At 43.0% G+C, this 22,236-nt stretch overlaps 1 protein-coding gene across 1 annotated transcript in view; it reads left to right on the top strand.

The window, feature by feature from the left end:
- Window positions 1-499: 499 nt before the first annotated feature.
- LOC108414818 (B-cell receptor CD22-like) overlaps window positions 500-22,236 on the top strand; it is a 37,338-nt gene continuing 15,601 nt past the window's right edge. The window contains exons 1-10 of the mRNA XM_037543292.1: window positions 500-549; window positions 5,230-5,296; window positions 5,590-5,928; window positions 6,694-6,927; window positions 7,941-8,174; window positions 8,983-9,237; window positions 9,349-9,591; window positions 9,684-9,771; window positions 9,916-9,961; window positions 10,310-10,593. Coding sequence (XP_037399189.1) covers window positions 544-549; window positions 5,230-5,296; window positions 5,590-5,928; window positions 6,694-6,927; window positions 7,941-8,174; window positions 8,983-9,237; window positions 9,349-9,591; window positions 9,684-9,771; window positions 9,916-9,961; window positions 10,310-10,593 — 1,796 coding nt within the window. The 5' untranslated portion in view covers window positions 500-543. The remainder of the gene's footprint in view (window positions 550-5,229; window positions 5,297-5,589; window positions 5,929-6,693; window positions 6,928-7,940; window positions 8,175-8,982; window positions 9,238-9,348; window positions 9,592-9,683; window positions 9,772-9,915; window positions 9,962-10,309; window positions 10,594-22,236) is intronic.

Below are 22,236 nucleotides of genomic sequence, written 5' to 3'. Positions count from 1 at the left end.
AGCACACAGCAGTTATTTCTGCAGAACCATGACAACCCTATGTTTTGTTTGTCGGTGCAGGATTGTGGTTTTAGCATCAGAGACTCTGAGCAGTGTCATCTGATCATGCTAATGAGACGTGTGTGAGAAATGGCCACCATGCTGACTACAGACCACAAGAACAGTGAGGGTCAAAAGCTGAAGATGTTCCTAACGTCACTGCTGATATTCCTCTGCACTGAAGAACATTTCTCAGAACTTTTGACTGCTTCATCAAGAATCTGTGATTTTTCATTTTAATTCATCAGATGAAGAAACAAGACATCACGACTATATAAAGTGGAGTTTACATGGAACTAAAGAAGGAAACCACACACGGCAGTTTGACTGCAGTAAGTTTAGCAGAAGCAATGACAGATCCAGTGAAACGAGGAAGAGAACAGGCAGCGTATTTGAGAAAGTCAGCAACACTTTTTAACCACTTACAGTTTAACAGCTTAAATCGTCAGAGCCCCTCCTGCTCTCTGCAGTCGTTCTTCAGCTTCAGGGAAAGGACGTCGCCTAATGCAGGTTGGAAAGATTCTTATTGTTTGTGAAACAAGTGGAAAGTATTTTATGCATGAAAGTTTAATGGGGAGAAAAATGAACTGATACATTTATAATGTTTTGTTATGAGCTGTTTGTCCCTCGTGGTCATTTCTAATGTAAGAGAAACGCGGAGACACTCTGGTAGCTGAATGGAGGTTTTATTGCATGGCTTTTCAGAAATCACACAAAAGCAGTTCAGTTTTAAATTGTGCTCAGGATGAATATTTAACATTAAACAAGGTCAGTTCAGGAAATTGTAAATGTTTTGGAGGTGGAAGTTGATTAAAACCCATTCTGTTTGATTTTGGGCTTAGAAAAGTAACTTCACTGAATAAAAGAAAGCTGGATGTTATACTTTGCAGTGTGGATGAACAATAATTACTGATAAGATCCCAAATCTATATGGTTGACATGAGCTATTAATGGGTTTGATTCCAATTCAGTATTTAACTTGTGCATTACTGTCTCATACGGATCACTTCTGTATGTCTCTGAAGTCCTTTCATCAGTATGTAGTTGTTGACATAATTAATGGCATATCCAGTTATTTCTGCTGTCTGGTCCTATGATAAACTAAAAGACAGGTCTAGTAACAAAAGGTTTCTTGAAGATCTGCATTTCCATTAGATCATCTCCAACTCTCGCTTTGCAAGTTGTGCATCTTCAAGAGTATCTGATGGCTCCATACTGGAGTTTCTGATGGGCCCATACAGGAATTTCTGATGGGCCCATACAGGAGTTTCTGATGGGCCCATAGTGGAGTTTCTGATGGGCCCATAGTGGAGTTTCTGATGGACCCATAGTGGAGTTTCTGATTGGCCCATAGTGGAAGGGTACTTGTCCTGCTGGCATGACAGTTTCTGTACCAGTCCTAAAAGAACCATAATGCATGGAAGGTTTTCCATCTCGGATGAAGCTCCCAACTGGCTTCGCCTTCTCAGTGGGTCTTGCTATTGTACCAGAAAGGAGAGCAGCTATATGATTTCCATGGTCCTTACTGTGACCGTGCTGGTATGATGGTTCTGTTTGTTGGCTTGGCAATCGAATCTGCAGCAGCTCTTCTATGTTCATCAGCTTCTCTCTCTTCTCAGCTGGAGCAAATCAATGTTGGATAATCAATGTGAGCTTCCTTTTTCAATCTGAGCTGCACCTTCATACCGTGTGCTATGCATGTTTACGCATCACTGGCATACAACTAGTCTCAAACACCACTGTTCCTCATTTTCACCATTTGTGATCTTCATCATTTGTTTTAGGATGGCTTCATCAGTCACTTTGTAGTCCAAGTGCAGGGGATTTGGCTCCTGGTTAACGTGCTCATGCTCAAGGCCCTGGTAAACCACTTTAGGGAAAACATCATGTGGTCACACTGTATTTTACATCTGTGTCAGTTTATTCAGAAGAGAGTGAGATTTTTTGCTTGAGTTCTATCACACAATACACGGACTGCTGTGGCATTTCACTGTCATGCTCCTTAGTGCATATGAGCTCTTGGAATAGTTTGATATTACTCTGTCCACCTAGGTGGGACTGGAGAGTCTTTAAGCTCCTCAACAGTTTAGTCATCCTTGTGCGTTAACATGTCTTCAGATTTCCAGACCTGATACCTCTGAGAACACCCAAAAGGGGGACCATGCTATCACGTGTTATGGGTGAATATTGTTTAGCTGAACATCACTGGGTTGTGATACAGGCTGTGATGGTGATGGAAGTGTGGGTGGTGAGGTGGGGCTGATCATGTACCTTCTTACTAAGTACGGCATAACTAGAAAGCATTTTCTGCAGCTCTGTCTCAGTACCAGGTGTAGCTTTGACAGGAGTAGCTGTGGTTGGATGAAGTAGATTAGTAGCTGATGAAGGATTTGCTGGATGTGGCTGTGTGGCTTGTGTGAGGAGCACTAATCACAGTACTATCAACATTTACATTAACCTGGCCTCCAAGTGCATTATGCAGATCAACCCTACCATCCACACCAGCTTTGGAGTAGAAGATGGTACCAATGACATCATTTAACTCTAACAGCTGGGCCATTCCTGCATCCTCAGACTCAACAAAGTCTTACTGTACATTAAATCTTGTATGTGCTTAAGGCAGCTTTCCTCTTCATCCATCTCAAGCATGGACAGATCCTTCCCTGTGACTGGACTTACACTCTTTGCAAGTTTGAGAAGTTCCTCAGCCATAAGCGTGAGCGGATTATTCTTGATGGTCCAAGCTTTTTCTCTTATTGTCTGCCACCTTTTCCTCTTTCTTCACACTCGGTCCCCAGTCCAGGAGACTATTTCATGCTCTGCTCTGGGTCTTCCTGTTTGTGTATAATGCAGCCTTTGCTTTTCATTCCCCACTCATGCTCAGAGTAGCAAGAAAGAGTCTCACCATCGTGGTTGTCAGATGCAGCCAGATGGTGAGACTCTGCTGACGTCCCGGTCAAAACAACCAAACCAAGCAGGAGAACGATAAGCTGACTTAAGTTTCGTGAGTTGCTGCAGATTAAATGTATCAGACTGATTATAAATGTAAATAAATCCATTCACCTCCAAATTACCGATGTTCGTCTTCTCTCCCTTTGCCGTTTCGTTATCTGCGTTGCTATGGTGACCAGCAGTCTGCACTGATCTTCAGGGTTAAAGGGTGAATTAGCAGTTCTACATTAACTCCAGCCTTTAAGATCTTTTATTGTTAAACTGTGTTAGAACTGCGTGTTATAATGATTTTACAGTAAAGGAGGATTATTATGTTGTATTATGCTCTGCAGCAGTGGAGCGATTATTCAGGCCTGATTCTCACCCCAAACAGAGCCAGAGTCACTGATGAGGATCCTGAAGTTAAAGTGTTGCTGAAGTTTAATAAAGACTCTGAATGTCAGTTCATACACCGATCAGACACAATATTAGGACCACCTCCTTGTTTCTACACTCACTGTCCATCTTATCAGCTCCACTTACTGTATAGCTGCACTTTGTAGTTCTACAGTTACAGACTGTAGTCCATCTGTTTCTCTGATACTCTGTTACCCTGTTCTTCAGTGGTCAGGACCCCCATGGACCCTCACAGAGCAGGTACTATTTGGGTGGTGGGTCATTCTCAGCAGAGCAGTAACACTGACATGGTGGTGGTGTGTTAGTGTGTGTTGTGCTGGTCTGAGTGGATCAGACACAGCAGTGCTGCTGGAGATTTTAAACACTGTGTCCACTCACTGTCCACTCTATTAGACACTCCTACCTTGTCAGTCCACCTTGTAGATGTAAAGTCAGAGACGACAGCTCATCTGCTGCTGCACAGTTTGTGTTGGTCATCCTCTAGTCCTTCATCAGTGGTCACAGGACGCTGTTGGTGTTTCGGTTGGTGGACTATTCTCAATGCAGCAGAGACACTGAGGTGTTTAAAAACACCAGCAGCACTGCTGTGTCTGATCCACTCAGACCAGCGCAACACACACTAACACACCACGACCACATCAATGTTACTGCAGTGCTGACAATAAACACGGTGTAAGGGGTCAAACAAAGTACCAGAGAAACAGATGGACTACAGTCTGTAACTGTAGAGCTACAAAGTGCAGCTATACAGTAAGTGGAGCTGAAAGACGGAGGTGGTCAGAACGTTATGATCAGCGTATCTTGCTGAAAGCTTTTATTTCTACAGTTGACAGAGCTTTGCACAAAATTCCCTGGTTTGTCGGTTGTTTTTGTTGGTTTTGTTAGGAAAGATCTGGAATGATTGACTTTGCCTTCAGTCCTAATTGTTGTTGGATATCACGCCTTTGGGTGTGTAAGTTTGATTGGTTGGACTTTTTGGTGATCTGTTTGTAGATTTGCAGCTTTTCAGTCGTTTCTTTCTGGCACAGGATTGAATGCAGTGTCTTGTTCACGGTCAGTTGAGCTTGTATGGTGTGTCAGGTGGAGATTCACAAACGTTCTGACAGTCGAAAACTTTCAAAGTAGCTAAGAAGTAGACACCACTCTTTCTGGAAAAGCAGCTAAATTGTAGCAGCTGCACATTTTGGGAAAGTACTAGTAATTTTTCAGTAGCTGTCCCAACCCTGGTCAACGTGTAGTACCAGCTGAGCCGCTGGTGGATGTTGTTATACACACACTGCCCATAGTGCCCTCCTGTGTAAACAGCCAACTGTGACAGTCACTAACCCAGCAGCTGAGCTCCATATAAAGAGAACTATCCCGCACTGTGGAAATAACCCAGTACAATGACCCCTCAGGCTGAACTCAGTAACTGGACAAGAACAAAAAACAAGACAGTGTTTTTAGAGTTTAGCTTTAGTCACAATTTGACTTCTAAATACCTTCACAGTTCAGAGGATTCAGTCCCAGTGAGGAGAAACATGAACACAGGACAAAACATTTCATCTTTGGAGGATTTTGTTCACCACAGGATGCAGCAGCAGTGATTTTAATAAACGCCGTTTTCTTTTTCTCCAGAAAAAAGCAGCTTTAACTGGGAGGTCCTAATATGGACTGACACCAACTACAGAACAACACAAAGAGACAATGTAAAAGACAAAGAAGTAACTGCACGTCTGAACTCAGAGCTCTTATTCTGTAATCATGAGTGTTTTTACAGATGTTGACGTCTGAAACAGCATTTTAGACTCTAAATGAAGATTTTCTACATGTATTACATTCTTACTGTATATGATCACACAGGCTGACCTGCTGATCTCACTCAGAATGTCTCTGACTGTTTCTCTGCTGGTTCTGCTCTTCATCTCTGGTGAGTCTGAGCTGCTACTTCTCACTGAACTCTGTACAGTTATGAGTTTATTATTATATATGATACTGTGGTCACTCGTGCTGCCCCTCCCCTCCACACACTCACACACACTCCACCCTGCTACAAGATCCACTGTGGATTTGTCACATTGTGCTTTTTGTGCAGCTGATTATTCAAACTCAGCTGAAATGAACCGTCTTAGAAATGAGTTGAAGTGGAGACTTTATGCAGCATTTTTACTGACTGAGACCCAAACAGTGAGAATTTACACATTTCTGTGTTTTGTGTTGCAGGAGTTGTTGCTCAGAATGGGTGGGGTGTGGATTACAAAGATAAGTCTATCTGTGCTCTAAAGGGGTCTACAGTGACCATGCGCTGCACTTACACATATCCAAGTGGTCCCGTTGTCCAAAAAGCTTTCTGGACCAAACAGTGGGGTCAAGGTTCAGAGCCTCCTGATCTGTTAGAGTACAGTGGCAGAGCTGAGTATATCGGGGATAAACAACACAACTGCACTCTCAGACTGAGGAATGTGAGAGAAACTGATAAAAGTATATATTACTTCAGATTTCTAACAAACCAAACTGGAGGACAGTATCAAGGTGCAGGTGGAGTTGATCTTTCAGTCACAGGTAAGATCCATCAGCAGAAATAAGACACTGGACTTCATTCACTGGTGGTCAGCAGGGATATTTAACTAACACTGAAAGTCCAATTACTTCAAATTTCTTGTTTGCATTTCAATCAAACGATTAGAAGTCCAGACAACTAATAAAATAGACCAAAGGACAAAACCTCACCCACACCCTCTGACCCAGGAGCTAGACAGAGTAGACTTCTATGGGCTGCACATCCCTCTGACCTTGAGCTCTTGTAAGCTTAGGTCGGGGGTTCATGCTGGCAGAGACAAAGTCTCCTCTAAACAAAGTTAGTGCTGGTAAAACACCCAACCAAAGCATGCAGGCAGCACAAGAGCTGCAGTCCCTAGTTAAATATAGTTAAAAGCCTTCAGGTCAAACACCACGACTAAAGTTCTCCCCCAACACAGGAGACAAGCTCATGTAAACTAGAGTGAAGGAACTACTGATAAAATACCTTAAACAAACACACTTTAATACGAGAGATTATAAACACACTGAACACACCCTCCCTCTCCAGCCGTTCAGAGTCTGATCTCACTGATCAGATAATCCTTTATTAGACCCACAACAGGGGAAATTCACACTGCTAATGTGCTAATGTGTAATAACGGTTAATCTCCCTCAGATCACTGTAGATTTATATGTTATGTCCAGTGGTCAAATCTGAGCTGCTGCCAGCTTCATGATTTAGATTTACCCAGCTGACTCAGCGAGTGTGAGTCTCCACAGTGTGAGTTTGTTTTCTCTGGTTCTCAGATCTCCAGGTGGAGGTTCCTGAGAGAGTGATAGAGGGAGATGAAGTCACTCTCACATGTAAAACCACCTGCAGTCTGACAGTCAGACCAACATTCACCTGGTACAGAAATGGACATCCTTTATCCTCCAGGACTGACCAGCTCCACCTGCAGCCGGTCAGCAGGGAGGATGCAGGCAGGTATCGCTGTGCTGTACTGGGTCTTAGCTCTCCTGAGGTCACTCTTAATGTGAGATGTAAGTCCAGATTCATTCATTCAGTCTCAGAACACAAACTAAGCTGAGGCTTCGTGCTGAACTGTCTGTGATGAAGCTCAGCCCAGCAGCTGATCTCTTTAGACAGTAATATATCACTGAGTACCTGCAGTAAATATCCATTAGGATGGCACTGTAATATCTGTACAGACAGAACTCACACACTTTAACTGTGACACTATAGTTAATAATCTCAGTCCTGCAGATTCTGTTCACTGAATGTTTTCATGTTTTCCTGCTCTAACACTCCTGAGCTCATGAAGGACTTTGGGATTAGCTAAAGTTTTGCTATAAGAGCATGAAAACCTCTCTACTCTCCTCCTGACGCTTCCTATGTTCTGTGTTAGTCTGTATATATAATGCAGTAATAATAGTTTATATTTCAGTTTTACACTGAGGAAAAGATCCAGACGTGCACATCAGACAGTCATGAGTCAGATCTGAGTCAGTGACTCGAGTCACCAGAGCACTTTGTCCAGTGTTTTACTTTAATTAAGGAGGCTTTAGTAAAGACCATCACCTACCTTAACTGTGTAAGTCTGATTGAACTCATGAAGTCATTAGTTTTTTATTGATCCTTAAAGAACCAAGAAACATTTGGGAAAGTTTCATTCAGAGTCTTTGGTAAAACTGATCTAAAAGCTGGAAGAACAGTGATCTTCATACGCTGAACTGAAATAGATTGCATTAGGTCTTCACTGCACACATGAGAAATCACTGCTTATAACTGGAGAACCACAATTTATACAGCAGTTCAGAGTCAGAGTCTGATCTCACTGATCAGATAATCCTTTATTAGTCCCACAACAGGGGAAATTCACACTGCTAATGTGCTAATGTGTAATAACGGTTAATCTCCCTCAGATCACTGTAGATTTATATGTTATGTCCAGTGGTCAAATCTGAGCTGCTGCCAGCTTCATGATTTAGATTTACCCAGCTGACTCAGCAAGTGTGAGTCTCCACAGTGTGAGTTTGTTTTCTCTGGTTCTCAGATCTCCAGGTGGAGGTTCCTGAGAGAGTGATAGAGGGAGATGAAGTCACTCTCACATGTAAAACCAGCTTCAGTCTGTCTTACAGACCAAAATTCACCTGGTACAGAAATGGACATCCTTTATCCTCCAATACTGACCAGCTCCACCTGCAGCCGGTCAGCAGGGAGGATGCAGACAGGTATCGCTGTGCTGTACTGGGTCTTCGCTCTCCTGAGGTCACTCTTAATGTGAGATGTAAGTCCAGATTCATTCATTCAGTCTCAGAACACAAACTAAGCTGAGGCTTCGTGCTGAACTGTCTGTGATGAAGCTCAGCCCAGCAGCTGATCTCTTTAGACAGTAATATATCACTGAGTACCTGCAGTAAATATCCATTAGGATGGCACTGTAATATCTGTACAGACAGAACTCACACACTTTAACTGTGACACTATAGTTAATAATCTCAGTCCTGCAGATTCTGTTCACTGAATGTTTTCATGTTTTCCTGCTCTAACACTCCTGAGCTCATGAAGGACTTTGGGATTAGCTAAAGTTTTGCTGTAAGAGCATGAAAACCTCTCTACTCTCCTCCTGACGCTTCCTATGTTATGTGTTAGTCTGTATATATAATGCAGTAAAAATAGTTTATATTTCAGTTTTAAACTGAGGAAAAGATCCAGACGTGCACATCAGACAGTCATGAGTCAAGTCTGAGTCAGTGACTCGGGTCACCAGTGCATTTTGTCAGGGGTTTTAGTTTAATTAAAGAGGGTTTAGTAAAGACCATCACCTACCTTAACTGTGTAAGTCTGATTGAACTCATGAAGTCATTAGGTTTTTATTGATCCTTAAAGAACCAAGAAACATTTGGGAAAGTTTCATTCAGAGTCTTTGGTAAAACTGATCTAAAAGCTGGAAGAACAGTCATCTTCATACGCTGAACTGAATGATGTGCGTCTGTAATAAAACATATAAAACATATTTCTACACTACATTTATAGTTTGATTAATTAAACAGAAAAGCACCTCCATAAAGTGTGATGAGTCTTTCTACCTCTAGATGGTCCAAAGAGCGTCTCAGTGTCCATCAGCCCCTCTGGTGAAATAGTGGAGGGCAGGTCAGTGACTCTGACCTGCAGCAGTGATGGAAACCCACCTGTGGAATATAACTGGATTAAAGGAACATCATCAGTAGGAAAAGGAGAAACTTACACAATGAAGGAGATCAGCTCTGTGGACAGTGGAGAATACAAGTGCAGGTCCAGTAATGAACATGGAGAGAAACTCTCTGAAGCTCTAACTCTGAATGTTTTGTGTGAGTTTGTGTTTATTTGTTCCAGTTGTTCATTATTTTGTAGAAATTATCTTTTATAAACATTTACTATCATGTGATGACTACATCATGCAGTTCTTCTGTGACTTCTAGATCCTCCAAAGAGCGTCTCAGTGTCCATCAGTCCCTCTAGTGAAACAGCAGAGGGCAGTTCAGTGAATCTGACCTGCAGCAGTGATGCAAACCCACCTGTGCAGAACTACACCTGGTTTAAAGAAGGTGGAAGCTCACCTGTAGGATCTGGACACAGTTACATGGCTCCACAGAGAGGATCCTACTACTGTGAGGCTCAGAATGAACACGGATCTCAGAAATCAGCTGCAGTGACTGTAAAAGGTGTTATTGATGGAAAACACAGCCTGAATAACATTTAATAACATTCATAATAATTAGCATCACTTTAAACTTTAACACTCATCTGCACACAGGGGTCTGGAATTCAGCTCTATATGCAGTTATTGGAGTCACAGCTGGATGTGGATGTTTATCTGTTATCATTGCTGTATTTTGTGTAAGGTAAGTAAACACATATTTAAAGTTTATTGAAGCACTGGAACTAGTTTTTCTTAATGTGTCAGTGAAAAAAATAATCTGTTGTAATTGTTGCACAATATTATTGTTCATATTAATATTATTCATCTTTATACTGTTACTTTTCAGGAGAAAGAGAAGAGACAATTCAGCTGATGATGCAGACCAGACACAGGCAAGTCAGTTACAACATCAAAACAGTAAAACTTTAAAATAGTGACCTTGTTGTTTTAGTTTTAAGAAGAATAAATATGAGAGACAGTTTTATGTCTATATTCACTTTGATTGTTTCCTCTTTATGGTGTACATATGCTAATATTGCCAAAGGAAAAAAAAAGGATGAATAAAATCCAGAAATGCTCATCTCTAGTTCAGAGTGGCACACAGATGCACATCAAATCACTCTAAAAGACAACAAGTACAAGTGTTATTATCACCTAAACAGGCATGAATGCAATTCGTTTATTGAGTCTCAGTGTATGAGATAATTATTGACCCATCACGTCGTTATTTCTGACTGCAGGAAAATCTCTACAGTAATGTGGCCGTAAGACCTGCAACCAGTGACGCAGCACCTGATCCAGATCCGTCCAATCAGGACGATGTTCATTATGCCAGTGTTGGACCCCGTAAACCCAGAAACCCCAGGAATGCCGAGAGCTCTGCAGGGACAGCTTCTGCCTTTGGGGCTGATGAGGAGGTTCAGTACGCCAGCGTCCAGCACCGCAGTGATAAAGTAGTACAGAAGACTGAAGTGGACGCTCAGTATGCGAGTGTGAGGTTTAGTCGCACTGGTGCTGCCAACAGGTGAGAGAACCCAACCTTCCTAAACTGATTGAGCCCTTTCTAACAGAGCTTCACCCTGAACTGAATTATGTTCAAGTAATGGTTTCTGGTAGGTCACCCTGTTTGTTCTGTTAACGCAGGGCTGCTAGATCCACACTTGAGGACCCCTCAGTGATCTACTGCAGTGTGAAATAACCAGCGTTCACAGGACCACCGTTTTGACCCATGGACAGAACTTCATCTGCTTGTATTTGAATCCTGCTGGAAAGAGAAGATAAGCCCTCTGTTGCATGAAGACCTCCTTTTCAGTACGACCATTCTGTGGATTAGTCCTTCTGATAGTCACAGGATGCTACTGGACTGACTTTCACCTTTTCAAAAGGTACCATTTTCAAGATTTCAGATTAGAAATACTGTAAATACTTTAAGCGACAAGACTGAACCACTTATTAGATATAAAACTCAAAGTAATCGACCTCAAGCAAGATCAAGTTGGGACATAAGTCAACACTTTCCCACAGGTTTTTATAGTAACAGCAGTAATACTTGACTCGTCTCTACAGCACAACAATCCCATAGAGAACACTTTCTTCTTTAGGATCTCCAGTATTTTACAGTGCTGAGCCGATTTACTGGAGTTTGATCTTCTTCTCACTTCGGTCACTGATAGAAAAGTGGTTTGGACGGTGTGTAAGATTATATAAAGGACTCTGATTCCATCAAAAAGCTCACAGAAGTAACCGATGTCAGGTATACACAGTGATCTTATCATCTAACAAGAGTGTGGTAGCTTTGCCACAGCACCACGCTGGTGATGAATCATGGGAAAACAGCCAGTTCCAGTTGTACTTTCTATATTAATCTCTGTCAGATTCAGAGCTGTATATCTATATCAGGTCGGGAGGCTGATCACACAAAACAGCATCTGACAGAAATGCGGTCAGTACTAATCAGTTTGAAAGACGTACAGTAACAGATCTTTTCACTGTTTCTCTGTTTGTGGTATATTATTGTCTTTTATCGTTCATATTTTCTCCCTCCCAACAAGCTGTTCTCCCCTTATGGGAAAAGTTGGTTCTGATCCTTGGTATGGTATTTCTGTATTGGATCAAATGTTTAATACAATTAAATATGCTCTTGGTTAAATAAATTAAATAAATAAATAAATAAATATGCTACTCAAGTAAAAGTACAAGTACTCAGTCCATATTTCTATTTATACTTGATTCTATGTACTTGTATATTCGCTGAAATGTAAAATGTTCTTTGAGTTATAATATTATTATATACAATATAGTCTATAATACTGTATCAATACGCAGACCTCCTAGCTTTTTAGCTTCTTATTCATGTGTGGATCACATCCGGTGTAGTCTGAACTCATAATCTTATGCAGTTTTGTGCTTCTACACATGCGATACTGATTTATAGATGTTACACTTTGTTTTCAGAACAGCTCGTGATGTACAATGTTATGATTTGGCTGAAGTGTGAAGCTTCACATGTGAATTTCTATTTGTTTGTTTAAGCATAAGCATGCGGTTAGTTATGAATAACTAACTAAACAAATTTTATTTTCTAGTTAAATAAATGTTTGTGTTCTGTTGGTATGTCAACATGACGTCTACATTTCACCTGTTTACTGTTAATGTATGTCTGCTCTCATTATTGGGTTTGCACACCTCAATCTAGGCTGAGGTTCCTGGCTGTTGGGAAAAGATGACCATTGTGTTTTTATAACTGAGGAAAACTAAAATGCATCACTGAACAAAGTCCTAAAAATAAACTGAACTCATCTTAATGGCTGGATTTAAAAAGATAGTAGTTGAGCTGTAAAAGGAGTTTATTATGTACCACCTTCACTGTGAACGTCTAACAAAGTCAATTTGATGGCCAAAACTGCTAAATCGCCATGCTACTCTGCCAACAGGTCCAGGATCACCTGGAGCACTTTTCCTTCCAGAGTCAGGCACTGTGGTATCCCACTGAAGGCCAGCGCCCAGCTGTGATGCTGGGCGACCGTCAAAATTTGTGTGATGTATGGCTCCTAGGTGCTTTTGCTACTTCAGAAAGGTCTCCTACTGCCTCCTACTCAGGCTATGGCCTGCTCTACCCTTGAGCTGTTAGCTGCTAGGGCTTACCAGGTTTACTGCTAGGCTCTGTGAGGTTTTATTACCACACACACAGGAGTGTCCTTCAAAATCAGAGTCAATGCAAAAAAAACGTACATACAGGTTTTAATAATAAACATGGGTTTCCAATAAAGTAGTGGGGTCGCTGGTGGGAGACCGACAGTGACTAAATGAAATTAGTGGACACTGAGAGGACAATATAAACTATAAACAAACATAAATAAATAAATATAAACATACTGATGAAACATTTGATAGCAGTAAGATCAGCTTTTGGATCCATGCATATTTTGCATTAACATCACAGTCAATACAACAAAATGACACCAGTTATATACGATAAATGACTCACCAACCAGAAAAGATTCGTCCTCAGGCTTTAGCAGCTTAGTTCTCTACTATATTACTAAAATGTTACTTATGGTCCAAAACATCTGCAAGTCAAATCAAAATTATTTGTGGTGCTTTTTACAATTGATGTTGTCACGAAGCAGCTTCACAGAGTTCCAATTAAGACAAAGTTTTGACATGAATTTAAAACCCCCAGGTGAGCAAGCCAGAAGCATCAGTGGCAAGGAGAAACTCCCTCAGAGCTGAGGAAGAAACCATGGGAGGAACCAAGGCTCACAAGATGGGACCCATCCTCCTCTGGTCAAACTACCTACAAAGTTATTATACTATTAATATTAATAGAGGTATTAGTAGTAGTAATAGTTAGGAGTCCATGAATCAATGTAGGGTAGACAGCTAGTCCAAGGCAGGTGGCGGTAGCTGAGGCGTGGGCAGCTGGTCTGAAGCGGGTAGCAGGAGAACTCGACAGTCAATCACCCACCAGCGTCGGGCCAGACAGGTGGGAAGTTGTATACTCGGAAAACAGCAGGAAAATGGAATTAGTGTTGTTCTGTTTGTTTATGTGTAAAAGAAAGAATGCGAACATTTCCAGAGTGCAGCTAATGACTCCGGCAGATCTGACTATCACAGCTTAACTAAAAGGAGAGAACCAAAAGACACACAGACACGAGAGCACACTGAAGCAGTTTGGCATTCCTCTGCTCCACCATCCACAAAAAGAGTGACTACGTGCGAGAGGTGGGACAACGCCACCAGTGTCTCCATTTACTATAATTCCCTGTGTCCACGGACCCCTGGATCTGCCGCCTTTATCTAAGTGGGGAAGATTAACTACCAGAAGCTAAACTGAACAAGTGAGTTTTCAGCCATCTGCAGTTTTTCATGTACATGGATGTTTTATATTTTAAAACATAAATGTGTTTGAAGGAGTGAAGCTGGTCTTCATGTTTAATTGAAATATATTTTACTCATTTATAAAATGTCTTGTACGTTTTCATTTATTTAACTATTTTGTTACAATGTTATCTTATTTCTTCTTTAGCAGATCTGCTGTAAGTGTAATATAAGAAAGCTGCTATCTAAATATGGCCATTACTGATTTTCACCTGATCTCACTCTTCCAGCACTAGATACCATTTTGCTCTCATGTTCTTCTGTTTGAGCATCTTTATCTTTCTCTTCTTTCAGAGCTTAATGATGAACATGTTCTTTACGCAGTGTTACGGGACAGCGGGGAGGCGGACGCAAGTGCAGAACTGAAACCCAGTGAAAACAAAAAGGCAACGGAATACACAATCGGTGTCACTGTTAATGAGGCGCCTGGACTGAGGTTTAAACCATCGCTGTCATGGTCGATGGACTGTGGTGCTACTGCTGCACCACTAGAGTGCGCAAACGGCAACAGTTAAAGCACCTCAAGGAAGGTGGGGAAAAAGTGCGGGACCAAATGACACAAAGGAGATGCCACAACTGACGTGATCAAACAAAGGCGTAGTCGACAGTACGAATGTGCTGTACTTCTGGTGGTAAGACAGACTTTGTTTCACACCTTTGGTATGGCTTGGGTTTTTGTTTTTGTCTGAGTAATTTGGGGCAATTACTCTCTTCTGTTTGTTCCAGCCCTCTTCTTATCTTTTTATTTCTTCTCTCAGCTCCCTTTTCCCTCTTTCGGGTTTCGGCGCAGTTTCTTTTCTTTGACTAAGTCCTGTACCGGTCATCCCTCTACAAAGGCGTGACAAACATTGGCATTTGCCAGCACCTTATATAAGGAAGCTTCCAGGTGCATCGAGTTAGTCTAGTTGATCCACAGCACCTTGCTGCCATTGCCCTCTGTCGGGAGCATGTGGCGTGGGCTTGGCGCCTCACTGTAGTTGCCTTCTGCTGTGAGCAGGTGGCGTGGGCTTGGCACCTCACTGCAGTTGCCTTCTGCTGTGAGCAGGTGGCGTGGGCTTGGCGCCTCACTGCAGTTGCCTTCTGCCGGGAGCAGGTGGCGTGGGCTTGGCGCCTCACTGCAGTTGCCTTCTGCCGGGAGCAGGTGGCGTGGGCTTGGCGCCTCACTGCAGTTGCCTTCTGCCGGCAGCAGGTGGCATGGGCTGGGTGCCTTGCTGCCGATGCCCTCTGCTGGCAGCAGGCGGTGCAGGCAGAACCCTTACACACAGGTTACACCAAAACACACACAAACCTAGAGCTTTGTTATGTCATGCTTTACTTTGTTAGTAGATTTTTATTTTTTCTTATATGTTTTTTATGATTATATTAATGCAAATCTTATTATTTTCTTGGTAATTAATTTAAGTTGATCTGACATATTTGTTGCGATCTATGCAATATTCATTTTATTATTGCTCAAACCTTTAGATGAGGGTGTGAGGTAACCTGGATTTATGGCAGGGCAAGACAGAGAGACGCTTGCACCAAGGACAACATAGGTCGCGTGAAGTGGTTCAGTTAAATGATATGAGGCAGGGTTGTTCTCGGGAAGACTTTAACTTAATCTTGAAAGAGTCTCTTTAAAGAACTAACCTAAGTACGGGCGGGAGTAACTACATATGCCTGAGTTAGATGGACCTATTAAACGCTGTCTTATTAAATAAATTGGCGTCAGAGCCCTGACTGTCAATTGATGGAACCAGCTTACGTGGGAATCAGCTGACTTCCAATGGGCCGTCTTTGAGGCCTGAGCTCACGCATTGCTTTGTCTCCTCGCTGGTCGCAGATGCTGAGTCGCCGTGTGGGCACGCGCCTTCCCGTCAGGGATTGGTGAAGGCATCTCGTGGCCGTCTGAGGGTGGCGTCTCGTGGCCGTCTCAGGGTGGCGTCTCGTGGCCGTCTCAGGGTGGCGTCTCGTGGCTGTCTCAGGGTGGCATCTCGTGGCCGTCTCAGGGTGGCGTCTGGCAGCCTTTTGCTGGGTAATGTGCTCACAGATTAGTGCATGGCTTATGATGTGCTGCTGGTTCTCCGTGGCGCCCGAACCGCTTGGTCTTTTCCTGTGGTGGCTGGTGACACTAACTTAACTAACTACCTCTCTCTGGCAGACAAGAAACATCTACCTTCCTTCTCTGAGGGTGGACTAAACTGAAGGTCTGTAGACGGACTGATCTAAGCAGATCTGATCTTGGAGCATTACAATTCTGGCCTGTCTCTCTGACTAAGGCCGGCACAAACTTAGGAGTTCAGCTATCTTCTGGTTGAGAACGCTGACTCCTGCTCAATCTGTTTCTCTGTCTCTTTTTCTGTCTCCCAAAAGTTCCGTGCCCTAGGGTTTTGCTCCAACTGCTGTTCCCACCTTCAGATCTCCTTTCTGATCTCACATTTAACTAGTCCACTTCACACTGGCCACTGCCCTGTCATCAAATGTTTAATGGGACACTTATGAAGCGATTGATAAGAAATTTTAATTCATTTTTGATCACCCTCACAAAGGACGTTCTCTGGGAGAACAGCTGTTTAAGCTCTGCCAGTGCAATCGTTCAGTTTATGATTATGCACTGGAATTCTGCACCTTGGCCACTGGCAGCAGTTGGAATAAGCCAGCTGTGGTTACTGCATTTCGTAATTTTTAAGGTTGACCTTCGTAGCGCATACAACCTGGTTAAGGGGGCAGTCGTGGGCTGGACGTTAGGGATCCAGCCTCATGACCGGAAGGTCGCCGGTTCAATCCCCAGAGCCGACAGCACATGACTGAGGTGTCCTTGAGCAAGACGCCTAACCCCCAACTGCTCCCTGGGCGCTGCGGATTAGGCTGCCCACTGCTCCGGGCAAGTGTGCTCACTGCCCCCTAGTGTGTGTGCTCACTAGTGTGTATGTGGTGTTTCACTTCACGGATGGGTTAAATGCAGAGTTGAAATTTCCCCATTGTGGGACTAATAAGGGTCTCTTAATCTTAAGAATAAGGACAAACGATGAGGGGAAGTACTATCAATACTTAGCCATGCCATTCGGCCTTTCAAATGCCCCTTCCACTGCCGGCATTCTTTAATGACGTGATAAGAGACACGTTGAGTAAATTTGACAGTGTACATTCATAACATCCTGATATATTCACCAGATTTGTCGACACACATCAATAATGTTTGTCAGGTCCTAACCAAACTGTTGGCCAACAACTTGTACTTTAAGGGCGAGAAGTGTGAATTCCATTTAACGTCTACATTTTTCTGGGTTAAGATATAATAATCTATCAAGGATTTACAATATTTTCTCAGTTATGCTATTTTTTTTTAGCATGGATTGATTTGTGGCTATAGTAGTGTGCATAGTCTCGACAAGGTACTAAAATTCTCCTGCTCATCTACTGGAGTTCATTGGACAATATAGAGGGGGTATGAGGTGGTATCCCCAAGGTATCAATCCACTTGTCCTGTGTGGCTTCAAAACTCCAGTCACTTCACTGCTTCCAGTTATCCACAGCAGGAACGTCTGATGCCATTCCGGTCCATGGGGCAGTGGGAAGTTGAAAACCCAACACTCATTTAAAAGGGGTCAGTGCTGTAACTGAGCTGATCAGTGAGTTTTCAAGTGATCTATGGTCACATTAGAAATCTAGACCTGTCTAAATGATGATTATAACAAAACAATCTCAAGAATTCCTGATTTAGTCATTTGCATTGTCTATTCGTTTGTGGGTGGTATCCTGAAGATCAATGGAAACCCCTCTATGTTTGGAAAAAGCAGCCCAGACTTGTGACACGAATTGAGAACCTCGATCAGAAAGAATATCCTTGGGGATGCCAAAGTACCTGAACACCTGACTGACTAATGTTCATTCTGTGTAGAAAGCCATGGGTAGTGAAGTGAATGGAATAAATCTGACACTGCAAAAAAAACCTATGCAACCTATAGGACAGGGAGTTACTAGCAATAAAGTCAGCATTTGAGGAATGGCATCACTGGTTGGAGGGGTCTAAACTAAACTCACACCCTGACACAGTTAAACACGAACAACACACACACTTCACTTAAACTAACAAACAACATTAATGTCCTTTTTACAGGGAGCACACGTCTCTTCTAATCCTCCATGCAAGACCCCCTCCATGACCACAGTTCTCGAGCTCCTTGGAGGCAGTGGCAGTCAGCCCAGTATAAAACACCATCTTTATCAGTATCTAACAAAGTCACACGGAGGGAAAGAGTTACACATCCTCGTCTCTATGACAACATGATGAAACCGCCGAGATCAGTCAAAACAACAATCTAAAATACTTAAATATGCTAATGAGAAGATTACAGGGTGGTGAAAGCAGCTTGCTTATGGCTACAGAACATGCCTTCACTAACGTAACGTACACTAGTTTGAAATATTTGGAATTAATGTTTAAAATTTTAAGCAAATAAGTGAAATACGTAATATTTGAAACATCAGTGTCAAATTAAAATTCCACGTCCATTTTACAGTAGTAGCTCAGCATGACACAGCTTCAGCACAGCACAGCTTCAGTACAGCAGAGCACAGCTTCAGCACAGGTTCAGCTCACTGAACCTTCACCGAGGCAAGTTTACAGGATCAAGACTCCAATCTGAATCCACCTGAGTAAAGCTGTGCTGTGTGTGGAGCTTTTAGCTGAAGCTATCCATCCATCCATCCATTTTCTAAGCCGCTTCTCCGTCAGGGTTGCGGGGGGATGCTGGAGCCTATCACAGCAGTCTTCGGGCGTAAGGCAGGATACACCCTGGACAGGTCGCCAGTCCATCGCAGGGCAGACAGACAGACACAGACAGGGGCAATTTTAGCATGTCCAATTGGCCTGACTGCATGTCTTTGGACTGTGGGAGGAAACCGGAGAACCCGGAGGACACCCACGCAGACACGGGGAGAACATGCAAACTCCACACAGAAAGGACCCTGGCCACCCGGCCGGGGAATCGAACCCAGGCCCTCCTTGCTGTGAGGAGGTAGCAGTCCTGCTGCTGGGTTGTTGCCCTCCTACGGCCTCCTCCACGTCTCTTGGTGTACTGTCCTGTCTCCTGGTAGCGCCTCCAGCCTCTGGACAAGTTTGATTTACTTGGAGTTATATTGTGTTGTTTAAGTGTTCCCTTTATTTTTTTTGAGCGGTGTATATCAAGACTCTTTTATATATATTTACATTTTGATTTTTAAAACATGAATTTTGGCTGAAGGTGTGAAACTGTGTAGAATAGAAATACATTTTATTAGTTTCTTTACCTTCCACATCGTTTCATCAGTTTATTATCATTTTATCTTGTTTTTTATTAGCAGATCTTTCTTGGTTTCAGTGTGGTGTATGAAAATGTCTGTAAATGAAGCTATTGCTGGGTTTATTTTGCAGATCTTGCTGTTTCAGTACTAAAGATCGTTTAGGTTCAGTTTGGAAAACGATGCAAGCGTTCATGTTCTTCTGTTTGAGCATCATTATCTTTATCTTCACTTCATCCAGACATCAGTAATGACATGTTCTCTATGCAGGTCACAATGAAAAAGAATACAGTTCTTAAAGGGTTCTTCCATTTGGTGACAAAACAGATTAAATACAAAAGTCAGTATAAATGAGCTGAAAATAGACCAGTGGTGAATACTGTCCTAAATACAGTCAAGTCAAGAGGCTTTTATTGTCATTCCATCTATGTACACAGTGGAGTGAATTTACGTTACTCCAGCAACAACACGATGCAACAAGGAACAAAAGAGTGCAAAGTGTGAACGTGCAGACACACTGTGCAAACAAAAAATTCAGCTAGAAGCAATAAATACGATAAATTATACAGACACTAGACACAGTAAACAGACAGGACAGTGCAGCACCGACACAGCACTCATTCTGGACATGAGGTCGTGGAATAAGGTCCGTGTGAGGGATGGATGGGGTTGTCCACAGTGCTGGTGGCTTTCCGTATACAATGTGCGGTGTAGATGTCCACAATGGAGGGGATGATTTTCTCAGATTTCCAGTCAGCTGCTGAGGAATGATGGTGTTGAGCACTGAACTGAAGTCTATGAACCACATCCTGACGTAGGTGTCTTTATTGTTCAGGCGGGTGAGAGCCAGATGGAGTGTGGTGGAGATGGCATCGTCTGTTGAGCGCTTGGAGCGATATCCAGCAGTGGGTCCAGCGGAGGAGAAAGCTGGTCTTTAATGTCCCTCTTGACAAGCCTCTCCAAGCACTTCATGATGATAGGAGTGAGTGCAACTGGATGGTACTCTTTGAGGCAGAACACTGGAGACTTCTTCGGCACAGGGATGATGATGATGATGGACTTGAAGCATGTTGGAATGACTGCAGTGCTCAGAGAGAATATGTTGAATATACAAGTGAGAACATCAGCCATCTGTTCGGCTCATTCTCTGACCACTCTGCTTGGTATGCTTGGTTGACTCTGTGTAGAGTTCTCTGCACATCAGCAGCGGCCAGTCACAGTACCTGTTCACTTGGGCAGGTAAAGGTGACTTGTAGTTGGTGATGGTCTGGATGCCCTGCCACATGCACTGTGTGTCAGCAGTGTTTTGAAATCATCATGGATTTTCTTTGAGTAGGCATGCGTAGCCTCTTTGATGGCCCGGGAGAGCTTGGCTCTTGCCACCCTGAGGCTTGCTTTGTCCCTTTCACTTGAAAGCCTTGGCGTGGGTTCTCAGCAGCATGCGCACCTCGGCAGTCATCCATGGTTTTTGGATGGGGTGAGTTGTGACGGGTTTGGAGACATTAACATCATCAATGCACTTGCTGATGTAGCCAGTCACTGATTCTGTGTATTCCTCCAGGTTGAGGAGTCACCGGAAGTAGCTGCTACTCTGAACATCTCCCAGTGCTCAAAACAGTCCTGAAGAGCAGAGAGAGCTCCTGGTGGCCAGGTTCTCACTTGCTGCTGGTCTGGTTTGGCACGTCTGATGAGTGGTGTGTATGCTGGAATGAACATCACAGAGATGTGGTCAGAGTAGCCGTAATGGGGGCGGGGCTCAGCCCTGTACATGCCGGGGATGTTTGTGTAAAAAAGATCCTGTATGTGAGCCCCCCGGGGGTTTCATACTGATGAAATGTGGGGAGAACCGACTTCAGAATTGCATGGTTGAAATCACTGGCAACAATAAACAGTCCATCTGGGTTTGTGTTCTGGAGGTCGCTGATAGCGCTGTACAGCTCGTTCAGTGTGGCGTTAGCATTAGCACTGGGAGCTATATACACCGCTATTATATACAGCGAACTCGGCTCTCTAGGCTAATAAAATGGCAGTGACTGGAGACCGTGTTTTTACACCATTCAGTGTTGATGTAAACACACAGGCCTCCACCTCGAGTCTCACCGCACACCTCAGCGTCTCTGTCCACACGGAAGCACAACAGGCCATGGAGCTGAACGGCTAAGTCCGGAGTGGAGCTCGTCATCCACGTCTCCGTAAAAACAAAAACACAGCAGTCCCTGAACTCACAGCTTTGAACAGTTGTACACACATAAAGTCATAATATTCAATCAGAATATCAAAACACTAACAAGTTTAGCTCTTTGGAGAAAATGTGTGTTTTTTAGTAACTGATTTTCAGACTTTGGGACACATTTACTTCAGAACAATGAGATCTAACTGCTCATCATGTGGCCATGAGGGACAGGGATGCAGCCTCACTTCCTGCTATAAATGCACCCAATGACTAAAAGTCTTTGTGTTTAGGTGTAACGGGGAGCGAGGAGGCGGACGCATATGTGGAGATAAGCGAGATTAATTAAGGGCAAATCCAGGGTCATGGTCAAGACGGTCCAGGGTCATAGAGCCAACATGGATTTAAAGGGGGGGGGACATGACAGACCAACAATAAACAGGTTCAAACAACACACAGTAACCAGAATAACCAACAACACAGACAGAGATTCAAACAGAGACCAGTAACCAGACCAGGGAAAACACAGGGCTTAAATACACTAAGGGTGACAAGGGACAGATGCAAACACAGGTGGAGACAATCAGGGGTGGATTCATGAAACAAGGACTAGAAAACCAAAACAAACGCACATGGACAGGACTGGAAGGGGCCAATCGTGACATTAGGTAGTGACATGAAGACACGGGACAACATTTCACTTAAAAATGAAGTTTATGATTAATCAAAATTTTTCATGTTTTTATTATAAAAAATCAAAAATATCTTTAAATACAAAAAATGTGGATATTATTGTCAGTAGTTTGAAATGTAGGGCCTCCTCTCCATAAAAATTACCCTATAAATGATCATTTG

This window comes from Pygocentrus nattereri, chromosome 12 (genome assembly GCF_015220715.1).
Source record: "Pygocentrus nattereri isolate fPygNat1 chromosome 12, fPygNat1.pri, whole genome shotgun sequence".
Taxonomy (NCBI): domain Eukaryota; kingdom Metazoa; phylum Chordata; class Actinopteri; order Characiformes; family Serrasalmidae; genus Pygocentrus; species Pygocentrus nattereri.
This window is presented reverse-complemented; position numbering and strand designations above follow the sequence as displayed.